Raw genomic sequence first — 15,780 nt, forward strand, 5'->3', positions numbered from 1 at the left:
TTCAGGAGTCTCTTCCTGGAATTGAGGTTGGGTGGAACATAGATTTGTTCATCACTGGTATGTTTTAAAGCCCAGAGGCACTAGTGGAGCTGATGATGAGAGCGAGATAGTAACTGGTTGTGCCAGACAGGTACTTTTACTCTCTCTTACATGGAAAAACAAGAAGGAAGGTTTTGGGGGAATTTAGCAGGGAGGAATGTGTTAAGTACCTCTCGCCAAATGACTCTTTGCCTAAGAGACGTCAAAGTAAACTTCATGAGTAGCATTTGGATTAATCCATTGATTCCCTCACTATCAAGACACTAAGAAGGTGGTCAGGTGTAAATGGATACCTTATCCGACAAGTGCTCCTGGAGAAAAAAGTATATGTCTCTGTCAGATGTAGTGCCAATGGAGATTCTAACAAGTGTGGTCTTGTCATCTAGCCATCTTAGTGTTGTCAGTCAACCATAGCAAAAAAATAAATGAAACATCTCTCTATGCCTAGAGCATAGAGCACTTTGTCGTAAATTCTGGCATCTTCTCACACCCCCAGGACACAAAGCAGATTACTGGGTTGTGTTCTGAGAAATTATTGCATTGCAAAGGGTTGGGGCATGAGGAGAGGGATAGGCTGGGATAATATTTGTTAGAATTGTGTTTATAATGTGCACTGTGTCAACCCTCTGCCATCTGCAATTCTGATTAAACCTGGACACACAACCTACTACACTTGATTGACCTAAACCTTGAATACAATACAAAATTCTTGTCTGCAGGCCTATAAAATCCTTCTGATTTAGACATAACCCTAGAAATCTGGGTAGTGCCGAGGATGAGTCATCTCGCCCTGTAGGACGAGCATCAATAAAATATGAGAACCTGAGACCGGCAGAGAGGGAGAGAGGGTCTTACTCTGACCTCGCAAACTACGCCCCTCACTAAAGCCCTGGGGACCTGAGATGTGTCACATAGCTGCAACAGGTTATTAGTGGCACACACAAACGCATGCACGCACACACAAACACACATGCACACACGTATATACTAAACAAAGTATAAACACCTACACTCACACACTCTCACACATACACAATCTCTCTTTCTCACGCACACACATACTTGGTGAGGACACATGTCTAGGACAAAGGAGGGGGGAAACGACTGTGTCAGATGCTCAGTGAGCCTAGAGGGATAGTGGGCCGTCCCTTACATGCTGCCTGTACCAAATGTCTCAAGTACCTCTGCCACATTTGAGTTCTTGACACTTACCCAAAGGATATCAAGAGGAACGGTCCAAAATGGCGAAGGTGTCCTGTCTTCTGCTGACGGTGAGTACAAAACCAGCCTCGGTAAACGGTAAACACACACATTTTTACCTTCTAGTAATTTAGCAGACGCTCTTATCTAGAGAATGTGAGTGCATACTTTAAAAAAAATACTTTGTCATACTATATGTTGTACTGAAATGTAGATCACGGAAGTGTCATGTGGGTGCAGTATATCATAATATTAGTATGACACTGAGTTTTTTTCTCTCTGAACACTGAAAGGTTATGAGTCCATCTAGCCTACCTTATAAACAATAGCACAAAATGGCTGCCAGGGGTTTTAATTATGTTTAGTCAGAAACGGTAGAGAAAGCTAAACAAGCCACTCCCTTTTTCTGATTGGGGCTGAGTCACTCTGGTCTTCTTAAGTATTGCCCCTGACCTGCAGAGGCATCTTAATGGCTATATTTTTTATTAAAGTAAAAAAATGAATTAAAGGGTGGCGCAGCAGTCTAAGGCACTGCATCGCAGTGCTTGAGGCGTCACTACAGACCCGGGTTCGATCCCAAACTGTGTCACAACTGGCCATGACCAGGAGTCCCACATTTGGCTCAGTGTTGTTAGGGTAGGGTTTGGCTGGGGGGGCTTTACTTGGCTCATCGGGCTCTTGTGGCAGGCCAGGCGCCTGCAGGCTGACTTCAGTCATCAGATGAACAATGTTTCCTCTGACACATTGATTCTGCTGGCTTCTGGGTTAAGCGGGCAGGTGTTAAGAAGTGTGGTTCGGCAGGTCATGTTTCGGAGGACGCATGACTCGACCTTTGCTTCTCCCGAGCATGTTGGGGAGTTGCAGTGATGAGACAAGAATATAATTGCATATCACGAAATTTGGGAGAAAAAAGTGGTAAAAATAAACTGGCTCATTTATTCAAAAATAATCCAATAATTATTAGCATTCCTTATAATTATTGCATCATTTATCGGGTATCATTGGTCTTCAAGCTTTTCTTCTTTTGTGGTCTCTAACAAATATATTTTTATGTATTATACATGTCAATTGGCTGCAGTGATCCCAACTCAATTGTTATAAACCTCACCTTGCGTTCAACAAAAACAGCTTTGGACTTAAATAAATGAATGATATGTACCCATTGATAACTTAACAATGTTGTACCCCATCTGAACTAAAAATATAAGCTTGTTTTACTCCAATGTTTGCAAACAAAGTAAGTGTAAAACAACCAAAACATAGTTAAAACTCTCATTTTTATATCATGGAGTCCTTGCATCCGTAGCTCTGTCTATGAATTTGAGAGTGGTTACATTTCTCCAGTCCCATCCCTCAGCTTTTTACCGAAACGGGCAGGAGAACGCTTTGTTATTTTTTTACTGCTGATAGCTGCTTTAAATCATCATAACACACACCCCATTGAGTTCTAAAGCCTGACTCTGAATAAACATACTTTAAGTTGTTCATTTGTGCTGCACATTTTCAATTTGACCATCCCTTTACCAAGTCTACCAACCCAAGGTGACTATCCCTTAGTGGGTCTTCAAGCTTTTATATATTTTTTTATTTGATGTCTATAAAAACATTTCTATGAAATGTTTGGTGTCCCATGACACATATGTATGGAATGCAGCTTTGCATGGCATATTTTCTGTGCTGTAAACAAAGTGAAGGTGTCTCGTGCCTTGTTGCTCTCTGTTTGCTGTGGTACACTGCCTGGAATCTAATAGGGTTCTTCGGCTGTCCCCATCGAAGAACCCTTTAAAGAACCCTTTTGGTTCCAGGTAGATCTCACAGAGGTTTCTACATGGAACCTAAAGTTGTTTTACCTGGAACCAAAAAGGGTTCTAATATTGAACCAAAAAGAGTTGTTGTATAGAGCCCCAAAGTTAAGGTATTATAATACCCATAAAAAAGGTTCCAATCGCTATATTCATTTTTCCCAAATTAGCTTTTAATTATTATTTTTTTTGGGGGGGGGGGGGTAAGTACAGGCAAATATATTGATAAAAGTCACCTTGTCCTAGAGCTAGTTACATGGTTATCAAAATGTCACGCCGGGGTAAGCCTACACGAAAACACATGTTTCTAAAAACTCCAATGGGAAAAATGTATGGTGGAAAAACAATTGGAACCATTTTCATGTTTGACTGCTAGGTTATATGGGTATTATGAATCATACTGTGGTACTCTATGGGGACAGCCAAAGAACCCTTTTGAAACCCTTTTATCCAAGAGTGTATAAGATAAAATGCATGTAGTTTCATTACCATTTGGCTGTTATGCCCTCACCCGTCTGTGTGGTCGGCTGTGAATAACCTCACCCACTATATACTTATAACTGATTGGTTTGGTTCTGCCCACTATAGTGCTGTCCGGTTAGAACATGATGTTGAGGCCCATACTGAACACTTGGTCAACACCACATGCTCACACACACACACACACACACACTCACACAGCTGTTTCTATTTGAGGATGTTTATATGATTGTGGTAATCTGAATGACTTGGAATCGTATTGCTGTTGTTCTGTAAGACAAAGATATGCACACATGTAAACAGTACTAGTTAAGGTTTATACAATATACATATACACTACCGTTCAAAAGTTTGGGTTCACTTAGGAATGTCCTTGTTTTTGAAAGAAAATCACATATTTTTGTCCATTAAAATAACATCAAATTGATCAGAAATACAGTGTAGACATTGTTAATACTGTATTTGGAAATGGCAGATTTTTTATGGAATATCTACATAGACGTACAGAGGCCCATTATCAGCAACCATCACTCATATGTTCCAATAACACGTTGTGTTAGCTAATCCAAGTTTGTCATTTTAAAAAGGCTAATTGATCATTGGAAAACCCAGCTGAAAACTGTTGTTCTGATTAAAGAAGCAATACAACTGGCCTTCTTTAGACTAGTTGAGTATCTGGAGCATCTATCAAGTATCCAAGGAAGACCCAAGTGCAGACCGTGTTGAAGTAACTATGTTTTTGCAGCAAACAAAGGCAAGGGTACAGGGCGGCAGGCAGGCTCAGGGTCAGGGGCAGGCAGAGTGGTCAGGAGGGCGGGTTCAGGGTCAGGACGGATAAGGGTAAAAAAAACAGGGGGACGAAAAAGAAAGGCTGGGAAAAGACAGGAGTTGACAGGACAAAGCACTGGTAAGCTTGACAAACAAGATGAACAGGCAACAGACAAACAAAAAACACAGGTGTCAGTACACAGGGGATAATGGGGAAGATGGGGGTGGTGGACACCTGGAGGTGGTGGACACAAGCACAAAGACCAGCGAAACAGATCAGGGCGTGACAGTACCCCCCCCCCCCCTTCCCCTCTAGGGGCGCCACCTGGCATCCTACCTGGGCGCATACCTGGTTGATAGGGGTTCCGGCAGAAGTCGGCGATGATGGCTGGGTCCAGGATGTACCTAGCGGGGACCCAGCACCTCTCCTCCTGGCCATAACCCTCCCAGTCAACCAGGTACTGAAAACCCCTGCCCTGTGGTCGAACCCTTAGGATGCGTCTCCGGATGGCCGGATGGCCACTGATGACACAGGGAGGAGGGGTGGGCCTGGAAATGGAAGACAAAGGACTGTGAGACACGGGCTTAATACAGGATACATGAAAGGTGGGGTATATACGAAGGTTACGGGGCAACAGAAGATGAACAGCAGAGGGACTAATAATTCTAGAGATGGGAAATGGGCCAATAAACCGGGTAGAGAGCTTGCGGGATTCCACCAGGAGGGGCAGATCTGCCCGTAACGATATGAGCCGAGATGTTACCGGCGATCCACTTGTCATCAATACCTGGAGGTGGTCTTGAGGAAGACTGACCAGGGCTCTCCTTCAGATATGACAACAGCGGCGGACAAACATCTGGGCAGAAGGTATGCCGACCTCCTCTTCCTGCTCAGGGAAGAGCGGGGGCTGATACACCAGGGAACACTCAAACAGTGATAGGCCCGTGGCAGAGCAGGAAAGGGTGTTGCGGGCGTATTCCACCGAGACCAGCTGCTGGCTCCAGATGGTGGGGTTGGCGGAGACCAGGCAGAGCAGGGAGGTTTCCAGGTCCTGGTCGGCTCACTCCGACTGGCCGTTGGACTGCTGGTGGAACCGAACTAGGGACCTTCTGCACACATCAACAGTCACCCTCAAAGCATCGTTACCCATCGCGCCACAAAAGCCGCGGCCCTTGCAGAGCAAGGGGAACTACTACTTCAAGGTCTCAGAACAAGTGACGTCACTGATTGAAACGCTATTTAGCGCCCACGCTAACTAAGCTAGCCGTTTCACATCCGTTACACTCACCCCCCTTTTGACCTTCCTCCTTTTTCCGCAGCAACCAGTAATCCGGGTCAACAGCATCAATGTAACAGTATAATTTTTAACCGTCCCCTCGCCCATACCCGGGCGCGAACCAGGGACCTTCTGCACACATCAACAACTGACGCCTACGAAGCGTCGTTACCCATCGCTCCACAAAAGCCGCGGCCCTTGCAGAGCAAGGGGAACTACTACTTCAAGGTCTCAGAACAAGTGACGTCACTGATTGAAACGCTATTTAGCGCCCACGCTAACTAAGCTAGCCGTTTCACATCCGTTACAGGTGCATAACTCCTTCCAGAACTGGTACGAGAACTGAGGACCCCGGTCGGAGACCATGTCCAGGGGCAGTCCATGGATCCGGAAGACGTGCTGCACCATGACCTGGGCCGTCTCCTTGGCAGAGGGTAGTTTGGGGAGAGGAATGAAGTGGGCGGCTTTTGAGAACTGATCCACCAAGGTCAGGATGGCGGTGTTGTCATCAGACGATGTTAGACCCGTGACAAAGTTCAGGGAGATGTGGGAACAGGGATGGTGGGGGACAAGCAGAGGTTGGAGGAGACCAGCCAGAGCTTGCCGATTAGTCTTGTTCTGTGCACAAACTGTGCAAGCGGCGACGAATGCAGAAACGTCCAGCATCATGGTAGGCCAGGGTCCAGGTCCGACGGGCGCCCAGGTGGCAGACCAGCCTGGAGGAGTGGGCCCACTCCAGGACCGCGGAGCGGACTGTGTCAGGAACCAACATCCGTTTTTTTACTGCGAATGCTGCGCCTCATGGACCTGCTTCCCTATTCCCCAGCTGAGTGCCGTCGCCAGGCAGGAGGTGGGAAGGATGGTCTCGGGTTCCGAGGTAGTAGTCTTGGGGCTGTAGCAGCGGAACAGGGTATCCGTCTTGACATTCTTGGATCCTGGCGGTACGAGAGGGAAAAGTTTAACCGTGTGAACAGCAGGGCTCATCTGGCTTGCCTGGAGTTGAGGCTCTTGGCAGTGCGGAGATACTCCAGGTACTTGTGGTCAGTCCACATGATGAACGGATGTTCTGCCCCCTCCAGCCAGTGCATCCATTCCTCCAACGCCATCTTTACCGTGAGAAGCTCCTCATTCCCCACATCGTAGTTTCTTTCCATGGAGTTGAGGCGATGGGAGAAGAAGGATCTTGAAGTCGAGGGCAGCCCCCACTCCGACGTCCGAAGCATCGGCTTCCACCAAGATGGGTCCGGATGAACCAGGATGGGAGATGTGGTGATGCGATGTTTGAGATCCCGGAATGCTGGAGACCACGTGAACGGAACATTGGGCGAGGTGGGTGCTGGCGGGGGAAGCCAGGGTGCTGTAACCCCACATAAAGCCTCGATAGAAATTAGCGAACCCCAGGAAACATTGCAGCTGCACCCTGGATGTAGGTTGAGGCCAATCCATCACAGCTCTTACCTTCCCGGGATCCATCTGGACACTCCCAGCCAAATTGATGTAACCCAGAAAGGAGATGGTGAAGCGATGGAACTCGCACTTCTCCCCTACACAAACAGCTGATTCTCCAGAAGGTGTTGAAGGACCTGCCGGACACGGAGCACGTGTTCTTGAGGGGAGCAGGAGAAGACAAGGACGTCATCAATGTAGATGAAGACGAACCAGTTCATCATGTCAAAGAGAACATCATTCACCAGAGCCTAGAAGACAGCAGGGTGTTGGTGAGGCCAAAGGGCATGACCAGATACTCGTAGTGGCCACTGGCCGTGTTGTCTTCCACTCATCCACCTCTCGTATCCACACCAGGTGGTAGGCATTCCGTAGATCCGAAGGCTAAGGAGATGAGTGGTAGAGGTACTAGCCTGTACCCCTGCACAATGACTCGGTACTGGTGCCCCCTGTTTATAGACTCGTCATTGTTATTCTTATTGTGTTAAGGGGATAATGGGAAAGATGGGTGACACCTGGAGGGGGGTGGAGACAAGCGCTGGCCTTCTAGGTAGAGTTGCAAAGAAAAGCCATATCTCAGACTGGCTAATAAAAATAAAATATTAAGATGGGCAAAATAACACAACCACTGGACACTGCCTAGAAGGCCAGCATCCCGGAGTCGCCGCTTCACTGTTGACGTTGAGACTGGTGTTTGCGGGTACTATTACATGAAGCTGCCAGTTGAGGACTTGTGAGGTGTCTGTCCTCTTTCTATTCTGGTTAGAGCCCATTTGTACTGTTCTGTGAAGGGAGTAGTACCCAGCGTTATACGAGATCCTCAGTTTCTTAGCAATTTCTCGAATGGAATAGCCTTCATGTCACGTTCGTCGTATTGATGAGACCAAGGCGCAGCGTTATATGAATACATACTTCTTTTAATAAAGAAGTAACACTAAACAAACTAACAAAACGACTGTTAAGCTATATAAACCGAGTGCTGACAGGCAACTACACGTAGACAATAATCCACAAAACCAAACTGGAAAATGGCAACCTAAATAGGATCCCCAATCAGAGACAACGATAAACAGCTGTCTCTGATTGGGAAGCAATTCAGGCCACCATAGACCTATAATAAACCTAGACTAACAAAAAAACCTAGACAGGACTAACAAGCATACCCACCCTCGTCACATCCTGACCTGACCAAAATAATACATAAAACATAGAAAACTAAGGTCAGGGCGTGACACTTCATTTCTCAGGACAAGAATAGACTGACGAGTCTCAGAAGGAAGTTCTTTGTTTCTGGCCATTTTGAGCCTGTAATAGAACCCACGAATGCTGATGCTCCAGATACTCAACTAGTCTTAACAAGGCCAGTTTTATTGCTTCTTTAATCAGAACAACAGTTTTCAGCTGTGCTAACATAATTGCAAAAGGGTTTTCTGATGATCAATTAGCCTTTTAAAATTCTAAACTTGGATTAGCTAACACAATGTGCCATCGGAACACAGGAGTGACGGTTGCTGATAATGGGCCTCTGTATGCATATGTAGATATTCCATTTAAAAAATCAGCTGTTTCCAGCTTCAATAGTCATTTACAACATTAACAATGTCTACACCGTATTTCTGATCAGTTTGATGTTATTTTAACGGACATAAATGTTGCTTTTCTTTAAAAAACAAGGACATTTCTAAGTGACCCCAAACTTTTGAACGATAGTGTATGTGCATGTATAAATGGCAAATGGCATTATATGTAAAACATGTCTTTAAAGGGTTATAAACATTAGCAACAATATAAACATACACTTAAACATTCAGTTCTTGGAGGGAGAGCGAAACTAATTACTTAGATTGACAAAGGGTCAAGATTTATTGCACCCTCTTCTCCAGCCTTGTGTGAGAATCTGCCAGGCTGAGACCATATCCGATCTGGCCTGGCGCCACAAGGTCGTAAATTAATCTGTGCATGCTAAAGAGCTGTCTGGGATGACTCTAGAAGCTTACGCATGGCAGCGCAATAAAACACCTTAATAAGGCCACTATGGAAAACGCTGTGTTAGCGTTTGCATGCAATACATCATTTACCAATACATCTAAATAAAAAATAAAACCACTTCTGCAAAAGTACTTGTGCAACCAATGCAATAATAACACTTATGTCAGTACGGAATAATACTACATACGATAAACAGTACGCAAAGCAGTATTGGCAACTCCAACATCAAAGAATACTAACAGCCATACAGTAGGACATATGGCTGAAACTTATCAAAGTAACATGAAGTGAATGACTTATTATTACACAGCATGTAAAATCCCCAATAAAATTCAGATATTTGTGTTACTGTCGACAATATTAAGTCCTCCGAAACATGCTCCTTCTCCCTTCGGACTACGATAACACTCTGACCTGAGTGGGCCGGTGCAGTGGGCGGGTGCAGTGTCCAGATGAGAATTTCCAAGTGTTCTGATTGGTTGGGAATGGCAGGGCTATGATCGGTGAGGAATAACTTAGATAGGTTAAATAAAGGTGAAATAAAATTACATTTAAAAAAAAAGTAGGCTGAGCAGCCAAACTAACGGGACGGGACTTAAGAGAAACTGAAGGGACCTTGAGGGGAAGTTAGGTAGAGGAAACGAGCAGGGTGGCCTTTTTTTACAATAATAGTTACAGTGTTCAGTTAATCGCGCAATGTGTTTGTATTGCAACTTTCTGGCATGTGAGACTAATACAGACAATACACAGAATGGCAATGTCCTCTATCTTACACGGCTCCATACAATCATCCCCTGCTGCATATAATGTACTTCCCACCATCAACATTACTCATCATGCACGCACACACACACGCACGCCACTATACAGTACATCCAAACTCTCCCACTATCATGATGGCTTCCACAGGTCTGTCACCTGCAATGATTCATACCTTCATCTTTATGTATTTTTTACTACACACACCTGTGAATATATCCTCTCTAATTGCATATTTGCACCCTTCTATCATCAGGTCTCCATGACGGTTGCATTAGCACTGGCACATGACACTGGCAACTATACACTGAACAAGCGGGAAAAGAGGGTATGTCATGGGTATTTCCAGAAATTAAAATACATTTGAGTTTAAAAACACAGGTACAATGACCCTCTTCCCCTCACCTTCTCTGATTTCCTGAAGGAGCTGCTGCTGCGTTCCAAAAGAAGGTGGGTCCTATCCACAATTGAGCTAGTGGAGGAGGACCCTGGACCTTTCCCTAAATTCGCCACACAGGTAAAATCATTCATACAGCAACAAACAAGACAAATCTGTCTACACATGCTACCTCAGTAAAGGTAGAAAACCACTGGGCTCATAAGTAGTATATAATCATTCAAGAGAAGAACAGTTCCAACAGAACTCTGTAGTGAGCTTTACTGTGAACCCTCTACCGCCCTGAAAATTGATCATCTTTCCAGATGTTCAACGATAAAACGGCTCTTTTCAAAAGTCATCAGTTCCGTTTATCTGGAACTGGAGTGACCGAGGAACCGGTGGACGTGTTCTCCATCGACGACGAGGATGGAGTGGTGTACGTACACAAGCCTATCGACAGGGAGACATACCCCTTCTTTCATGTAAGCATCAAAAGACAAAGACAGACGGATGGACAGACAGACAAACGGAATACCTTAACATAGCCGTAATATATTATTTCCCACAGATTATGTTTGACATCATTAACAAGGAGACTGGTGAGCTTGTGGACAAGACTCTGACGTTCGACGTGGCGATTACGGACATCAATGACAACGCCCCTTACTTTGAGCACCCTGTCATGAAAGCCAGTGTAAAAGAGAACATGCCAGAGGGTCAGTACACACAAAGGCTGTAAATCATGTGCCTGTATATAAGCCTCGTACAAAGTATTATTTAACTAGACTGCTCGCCCAAGAACCAAGCAGTTGTTGCGTTCGGCTGAGAAATCAAGTGGCAAGTGGCTGCTCTTTCTTGATCATAGAGAACATGTAAAGGGGAACTCATTTCCCCTCTTCTCCTCCTCCTATTCCTGTTTTTCCTTCTCACCTTTCACTCTCCTCCTTCCTTCCCTCCCCCCCTCCCTGTATCAGGGTATCTGCCAGTGCCTCTGACAGCCAGGGACATGGATCAGGTGAACACACAGAACTCCAACATCAGTGTAAGGGTGTTGTCTCAGGAGCCAGCCGAGCCCAAGATCAACCTGAAGCAGGTTGAGGGCACCAAGATGAGCCAGCTCACCTTCACCGGCTGCTTTGACTATGACGTAAGGCTCCACTATGACACACACATCATTACATACAGCATGTGCAAACACACACAATTGACGCACAAACTCTCTCACACACACACACACACACAGTCAATAACTTTATGTAAAATTGTGGATCAATATTTCATTTATGTTGTTGTTCACATAGAAAGTAAAGATGTATAAAGTGGTTGTTGAAGCTCGGGATCATGGGATACCAGCCCTGTCCTCAACTGCAGTGGTCAACCTCCACATAATGGACTCCAACACTCACCAGCCAGTGTTCAAAGACAAGACCGTAAGTTCCAAGTTGATTGATTGATTGACTGGTTGTTTGATTGGTTCATTGATTTGTTGATCGATTGATTGAAAAAGTCTTTATTGATTTTTGAAGCACAAATACTTACTTTACCGTCTTTCTTTGCAGTACAATACTCACATGATGGAGATGGAATCCAATAAAGAGATACTCCGAGTGGCTGTGACTGATGCAGACACCCCCAACACCCCCGCATGGCGAGCCGTTTACTCCATTGTGAAGGGGAACGAGGAAGGAAACTATAAGATTGAGACCGACCCCAAGACCAACGAGGGTATACTGACTGTCATCAAGGTGAGTCTGTTTGACCTTATGCCCTTACATGAGTAGGCCAACAATGTCCTGAGCATGAACATTACTTAGTCGGTCCCTCCAGGATTTCGCTTCGTTTTTTGTGATACGGAGTTGCATTCCAAAATGCTTGATTTTGCTGCTGCAATACATTTGAAAAAGGCCCGAAAATGTGCTGACAAGGGAAAACATTTTTGTTACTTGATTGATCCATTTTATATAACAAAAGCTCAGTAATTGGTTAGAATTGCGAGCCCTCTTTTTGTAGTGTTGTGATTGAACAGTTATTGTGATGATTTGACTGTTTGTGCATTTCTCTCAGGGGAAGGATTTTGAGAAGACAACGTTGACCAATGTGCAGATCGCCGTGGAGAACGAGGAGCCTTTGTTTGTGTGTAGCTCCGGCGGGGCCGTGTCCCATGGTAAAACCCTGACTGTGCCCCCCCAGACAGTCAACGTGACTGTGAAGGTGATTGACGTGAACGACCCCCCGGTGTTTGACAATAAAGTGACAAACGTGTATGGAATGGAAGAGCAGGAGGTGGGAAAGGTGCTGTACAAACCCAAAGTCACCGACGTTGACTCAGATGTGGAAAAAATCAGGTGGGTGGCATAACATGTTATGCCTCAGAAACATCATAATGATTCTTCATTCACCTAGGTTGTGATATTGATTCCCGCAACTTACAATATATATACAAAAGTTTGAGGACTTATTACTTAAAGTTTCACCATTATTACTTATGGCAGTAAGGAAAAGCCATGTGTTGACCTGTCTGCCTGTCTGCCTGCCTGCCTGTCTGTCTGTCTGTCTGTCCGTCCGTCCGTCCGTCCGTCCGTCCGTCCGTCCGTCCGTCCGTCTGTCTGTCTGTCTGTCTGTCCTCTCCATGTCCTGATCAGGTATGAGTTAGTTGAGGACCCAGCAGGCTGGTTCACCATAGACCCCAAGACCGGAGAGGTTACTACAGTGAAGAAGATGGACCGGGAGTCACCTTACGTCGACAAAGACAACATCTACACTATTCTAATCCAAGCCATAGACGACGGTTAGTGTGTAGTGTGTATGTGTGCATGTGTTTGTGTGTGTGCTTGCATGCAGCTGTGTGTATGTACAGTTGAAGTCGGAAGTTGACATACACTTAGGTTGGAGTCATTAAAACTCGTTTTTCAACCACTCTCTCGTTTTTCAACCACACAAACTATAGTTTTGGCAAGTCGGTTAGAACATCTACTTTGTGCTTGACACAAGTCATTTTTCCAACAATTGTTTACAGATCAGATTATTTCACTTATAAATCACTGTATCACAATTCTAGTGGGTCAGAAGTTTACATACACTAAGTTGACTGTGCCTTTAAACAGCTTGGAAGATTCCAGAAAATGATGTCATGGCTTTAGAAGATTCTGATAGGCTAATTGACATTATTTCAGTCAATTGGAGGTGTACCTGTGGATGTATTTCAAGGTCTACCTTCAAACTCAGTGCCTCTTTGCTTGACATCATGGGAAAATCAAAAGAAATCAGCCAAGACCTCAGATTGTAGACCTCTACAACTCTGGTTAATCCTTGGAAGCAATTTCCAAATGCCTGAAGGTACCACGTTCATCTGTACAAACAATAGTACGCAAGTGTAAAGAACATTTGACCACGCAGCCGTCATACCGCTCATGAAGAAGACGCGTTCTGTCTCCTAGAGATGAATGTACTTTGGAGCAAAAAGTGCAAAATCAATCCCAGAACAACAGCAAAGGTCCATGTGAATATGCTGGAGGAAACAGGTACAAAAGTATCTATATCCACAGTAAAATGAATCCTATATTGACATAACCTGAAAGGCCGCTCAGCAAGAAAGAAGCCACTGCTCCAAAACAGCCATAAAGAAGCCAGACTACGGTTTGCAACTGCACTTATGGACAAAGAAAGTACTTTTTGGAGAAATTTCCTCTGGTCTGATGAAACAGAAATAGAACTGTTTGGCCATAATGACCATCGTTATGTTTGGAGGAAAAAGAGGGGAGGCTTGCAAGCCGAAGAACTCCATCCCAACCGTAAAGCACGGGGGTGGCAGCATCATGTTGTGGGGGTGATTTTCTGCAGGAGGGACTAGTGCACTTCACAAAATAGATGGCATCATGAAGCAGGAAAATTGAAGCAGGAAAAACATCTCAAGACATCAGTCAGGAAGTGAAAGCTTGGTCGCAAATGGGTCTGCCAAATGGACAATGACCCCAAGCATACTTCCAAAGTTGTGGCAAAATTTCTTAAGGACAACAAAGTCAAGGTATTGGAGTGGCCATCACAAAGCCCTGACCTCAATCCCATAGAAAATGTGTGGGCAGAACTGAAGAAGCATGTGCAAGCAAGGAGGCCTACAAACCTGACTCAGTTACACCAGCTCTGTCAGGAGGAATGGGCCAAAATTCACACAATTTATTGTGGGAAGCTTGTGGAAGGCTACCTGAAATGTTTGACCCAAGTTAAACAATTTAAAGGAAATGCTACCAAATACTAATTGAGTGTATGTAAACTTCTGACCCACTGGGAATGTGATGAAAGAAATAAAAGCTGAAATAAATAATTCTCTGTACTATTATTCTGACATTTCACATTCTTAAAATAAAGTGGTGATCCTAACTGACCTTAAACAGGGAATTTTTACTAGGATTAAATGTCAGGAATTGTGGAAAAACTAAGTTTAAATATATTTTGCTAAACATCCCACTTCAACTGTGCATATGTGTATGGTATTGAGCATAATAAAGTATTCAAAGTCTCTGACTTCATTTCTCAGGGGAGCCCCCTGCCACGGCTACAGGCACCATTCTGGTCCACCTGGGGGATATCAATGACAACACGCCCTATGTGGTGGAGAAGAAGCTAGTGATGTGTGGTAACAAGGTTATTGTGCCGGTATCAGACAAGGACAACCATCCCTTTGGATGTCCCTGTTTCCTCTCCCTGGGAGCGGACAACGGAGACAAAGCACTGAAGAGCCGCTGGAAACTGGACCCTGCCACTGGTTAGCAGAATCACACACATCCATATACACACACACCAAAGCTCTGCATTTATCCTGATATATATTAATCTACTATTTCCGTACAGAGCTGAAGGGTTGTATAGCTGTCATAGACCTCTTACAAAGTCTATAAATACACATGGACATTTCAGCCAATCTCAACACAACCTGCTCACCTGGAAAAATACAAAAAAATACTGAGATGTCAGGTCCTTCAACGCTGCACAGCACTGAGTATAATTAACCCCCTACCTTCTTTTCCTCTCCTTCCACCCCTCTCTCTCTCTTTCTCCCTGGTGGTCAGGTGTGGAGGCGGGTCTGGTCAGTCTCAAGAGTCTGCCGTACGGTAACTACACAGTACCTCTGGTGATCCAGGACCAGCAAGGGATGGTTGTAAATGACACTGTCGAGGTTATGGTGTGTGACTGTGGGGGAGGGGACAAGTGTAGGGCCTCTCTACCCCGGACCTCCAGCCTGGGCTTGGCCGCTATAGGACTACTGCTGGCTGGACTGCTTCTCCTCTTACGTGAGTTCAAAGGGAATAGGTATGGAGTACTGTAGATAGAGATAAGGCATAGTTAGAGAGTAGGCGGACAATCAGTAAAGTCAGTTACTCAGACAGTCTTAGAACTAACCGTAGTGCTTATAGCCTGAAATCTGGAGTGGAGAAAGATTTGAAAGACACCAATTCAGTCTAATCCAAATCACATCTATCGAATTGAGATCAAACTTGTGATGCAATATTGCTAGAACATGTTGATCGGTAGCAGTAATATAGCAGTGACATGCTATGAAGTGTTATGCAACCATGACTTTAAACACCCGTGAGTTGTTTGTACTGTAAAATGCTATGTTATACGTTCGACTGTTAGCAGTGAC

General features: G+C 44.8%; 1 protein-coding gene across 2 annotated transcripts in view; it reads left to right on the plus strand.

Annotated features, from left to right (window-relative positions):
• Positions 1 to 1,058: 1,058 nt before the first annotated feature.
• Positions 1,059 to 15,780, plus strand: part of LOC110532006 (cadherin-like protein 26) — a 42,251-nt gene continuing 27,529 nt past the window's right edge. The window contains exons 1-12 of one of the 2 annotated variants that reach the window (XM_021615578.2): positions 1,059 to 1,310; positions 10,017 to 10,088; positions 10,185 to 10,277; positions 10,463 to 10,621; positions 10,708 to 10,855; positions 11,114 to 11,286; positions 11,441 to 11,569; positions 11,699 to 11,884; positions 12,204 to 12,484; positions 12,782 to 12,927; positions 14,674 to 14,901; positions 15,206 to 15,427. In XM_021615578.2, the coding sequence (XP_021471253.1) occupies positions 1,281 to 1,310; positions 10,017 to 10,088; positions 10,185 to 10,277; positions 10,463 to 10,621; positions 10,708 to 10,855; positions 11,114 to 11,286; positions 11,441 to 11,569; positions 11,699 to 11,884; positions 12,204 to 12,484; positions 12,782 to 12,927; positions 14,674 to 14,901; positions 15,206 to 15,427 (1,867 nt within the window). In that variant the 5' untranslated portion in view covers positions 1,059 to 1,280. The remainder of the gene's footprint in view (positions 1,311 to 10,016; positions 10,089 to 10,184; positions 10,278 to 10,462; positions 10,622 to 10,707; positions 10,856 to 11,113; positions 11,287 to 11,440; positions 11,570 to 11,698; positions 11,885 to 12,203; positions 12,485 to 12,781; positions 12,928 to 14,673; positions 14,902 to 15,205; positions 15,428 to 15,780) is intronic. The other variant, XM_021615577.2, reaches the window with a different exon arrangement.

The sequence above is a fragment of the Oncorhynchus mykiss genome, chromosome 9 (assembly GCF_013265735.2).
Source record: "Oncorhynchus mykiss isolate Arlee chromosome 9, USDA_OmykA_1.1, whole genome shotgun sequence".
NCBI lineage: Eukaryota > Metazoa > Chordata > Actinopteri > Salmoniformes > Salmonidae > Oncorhynchus > Oncorhynchus mykiss.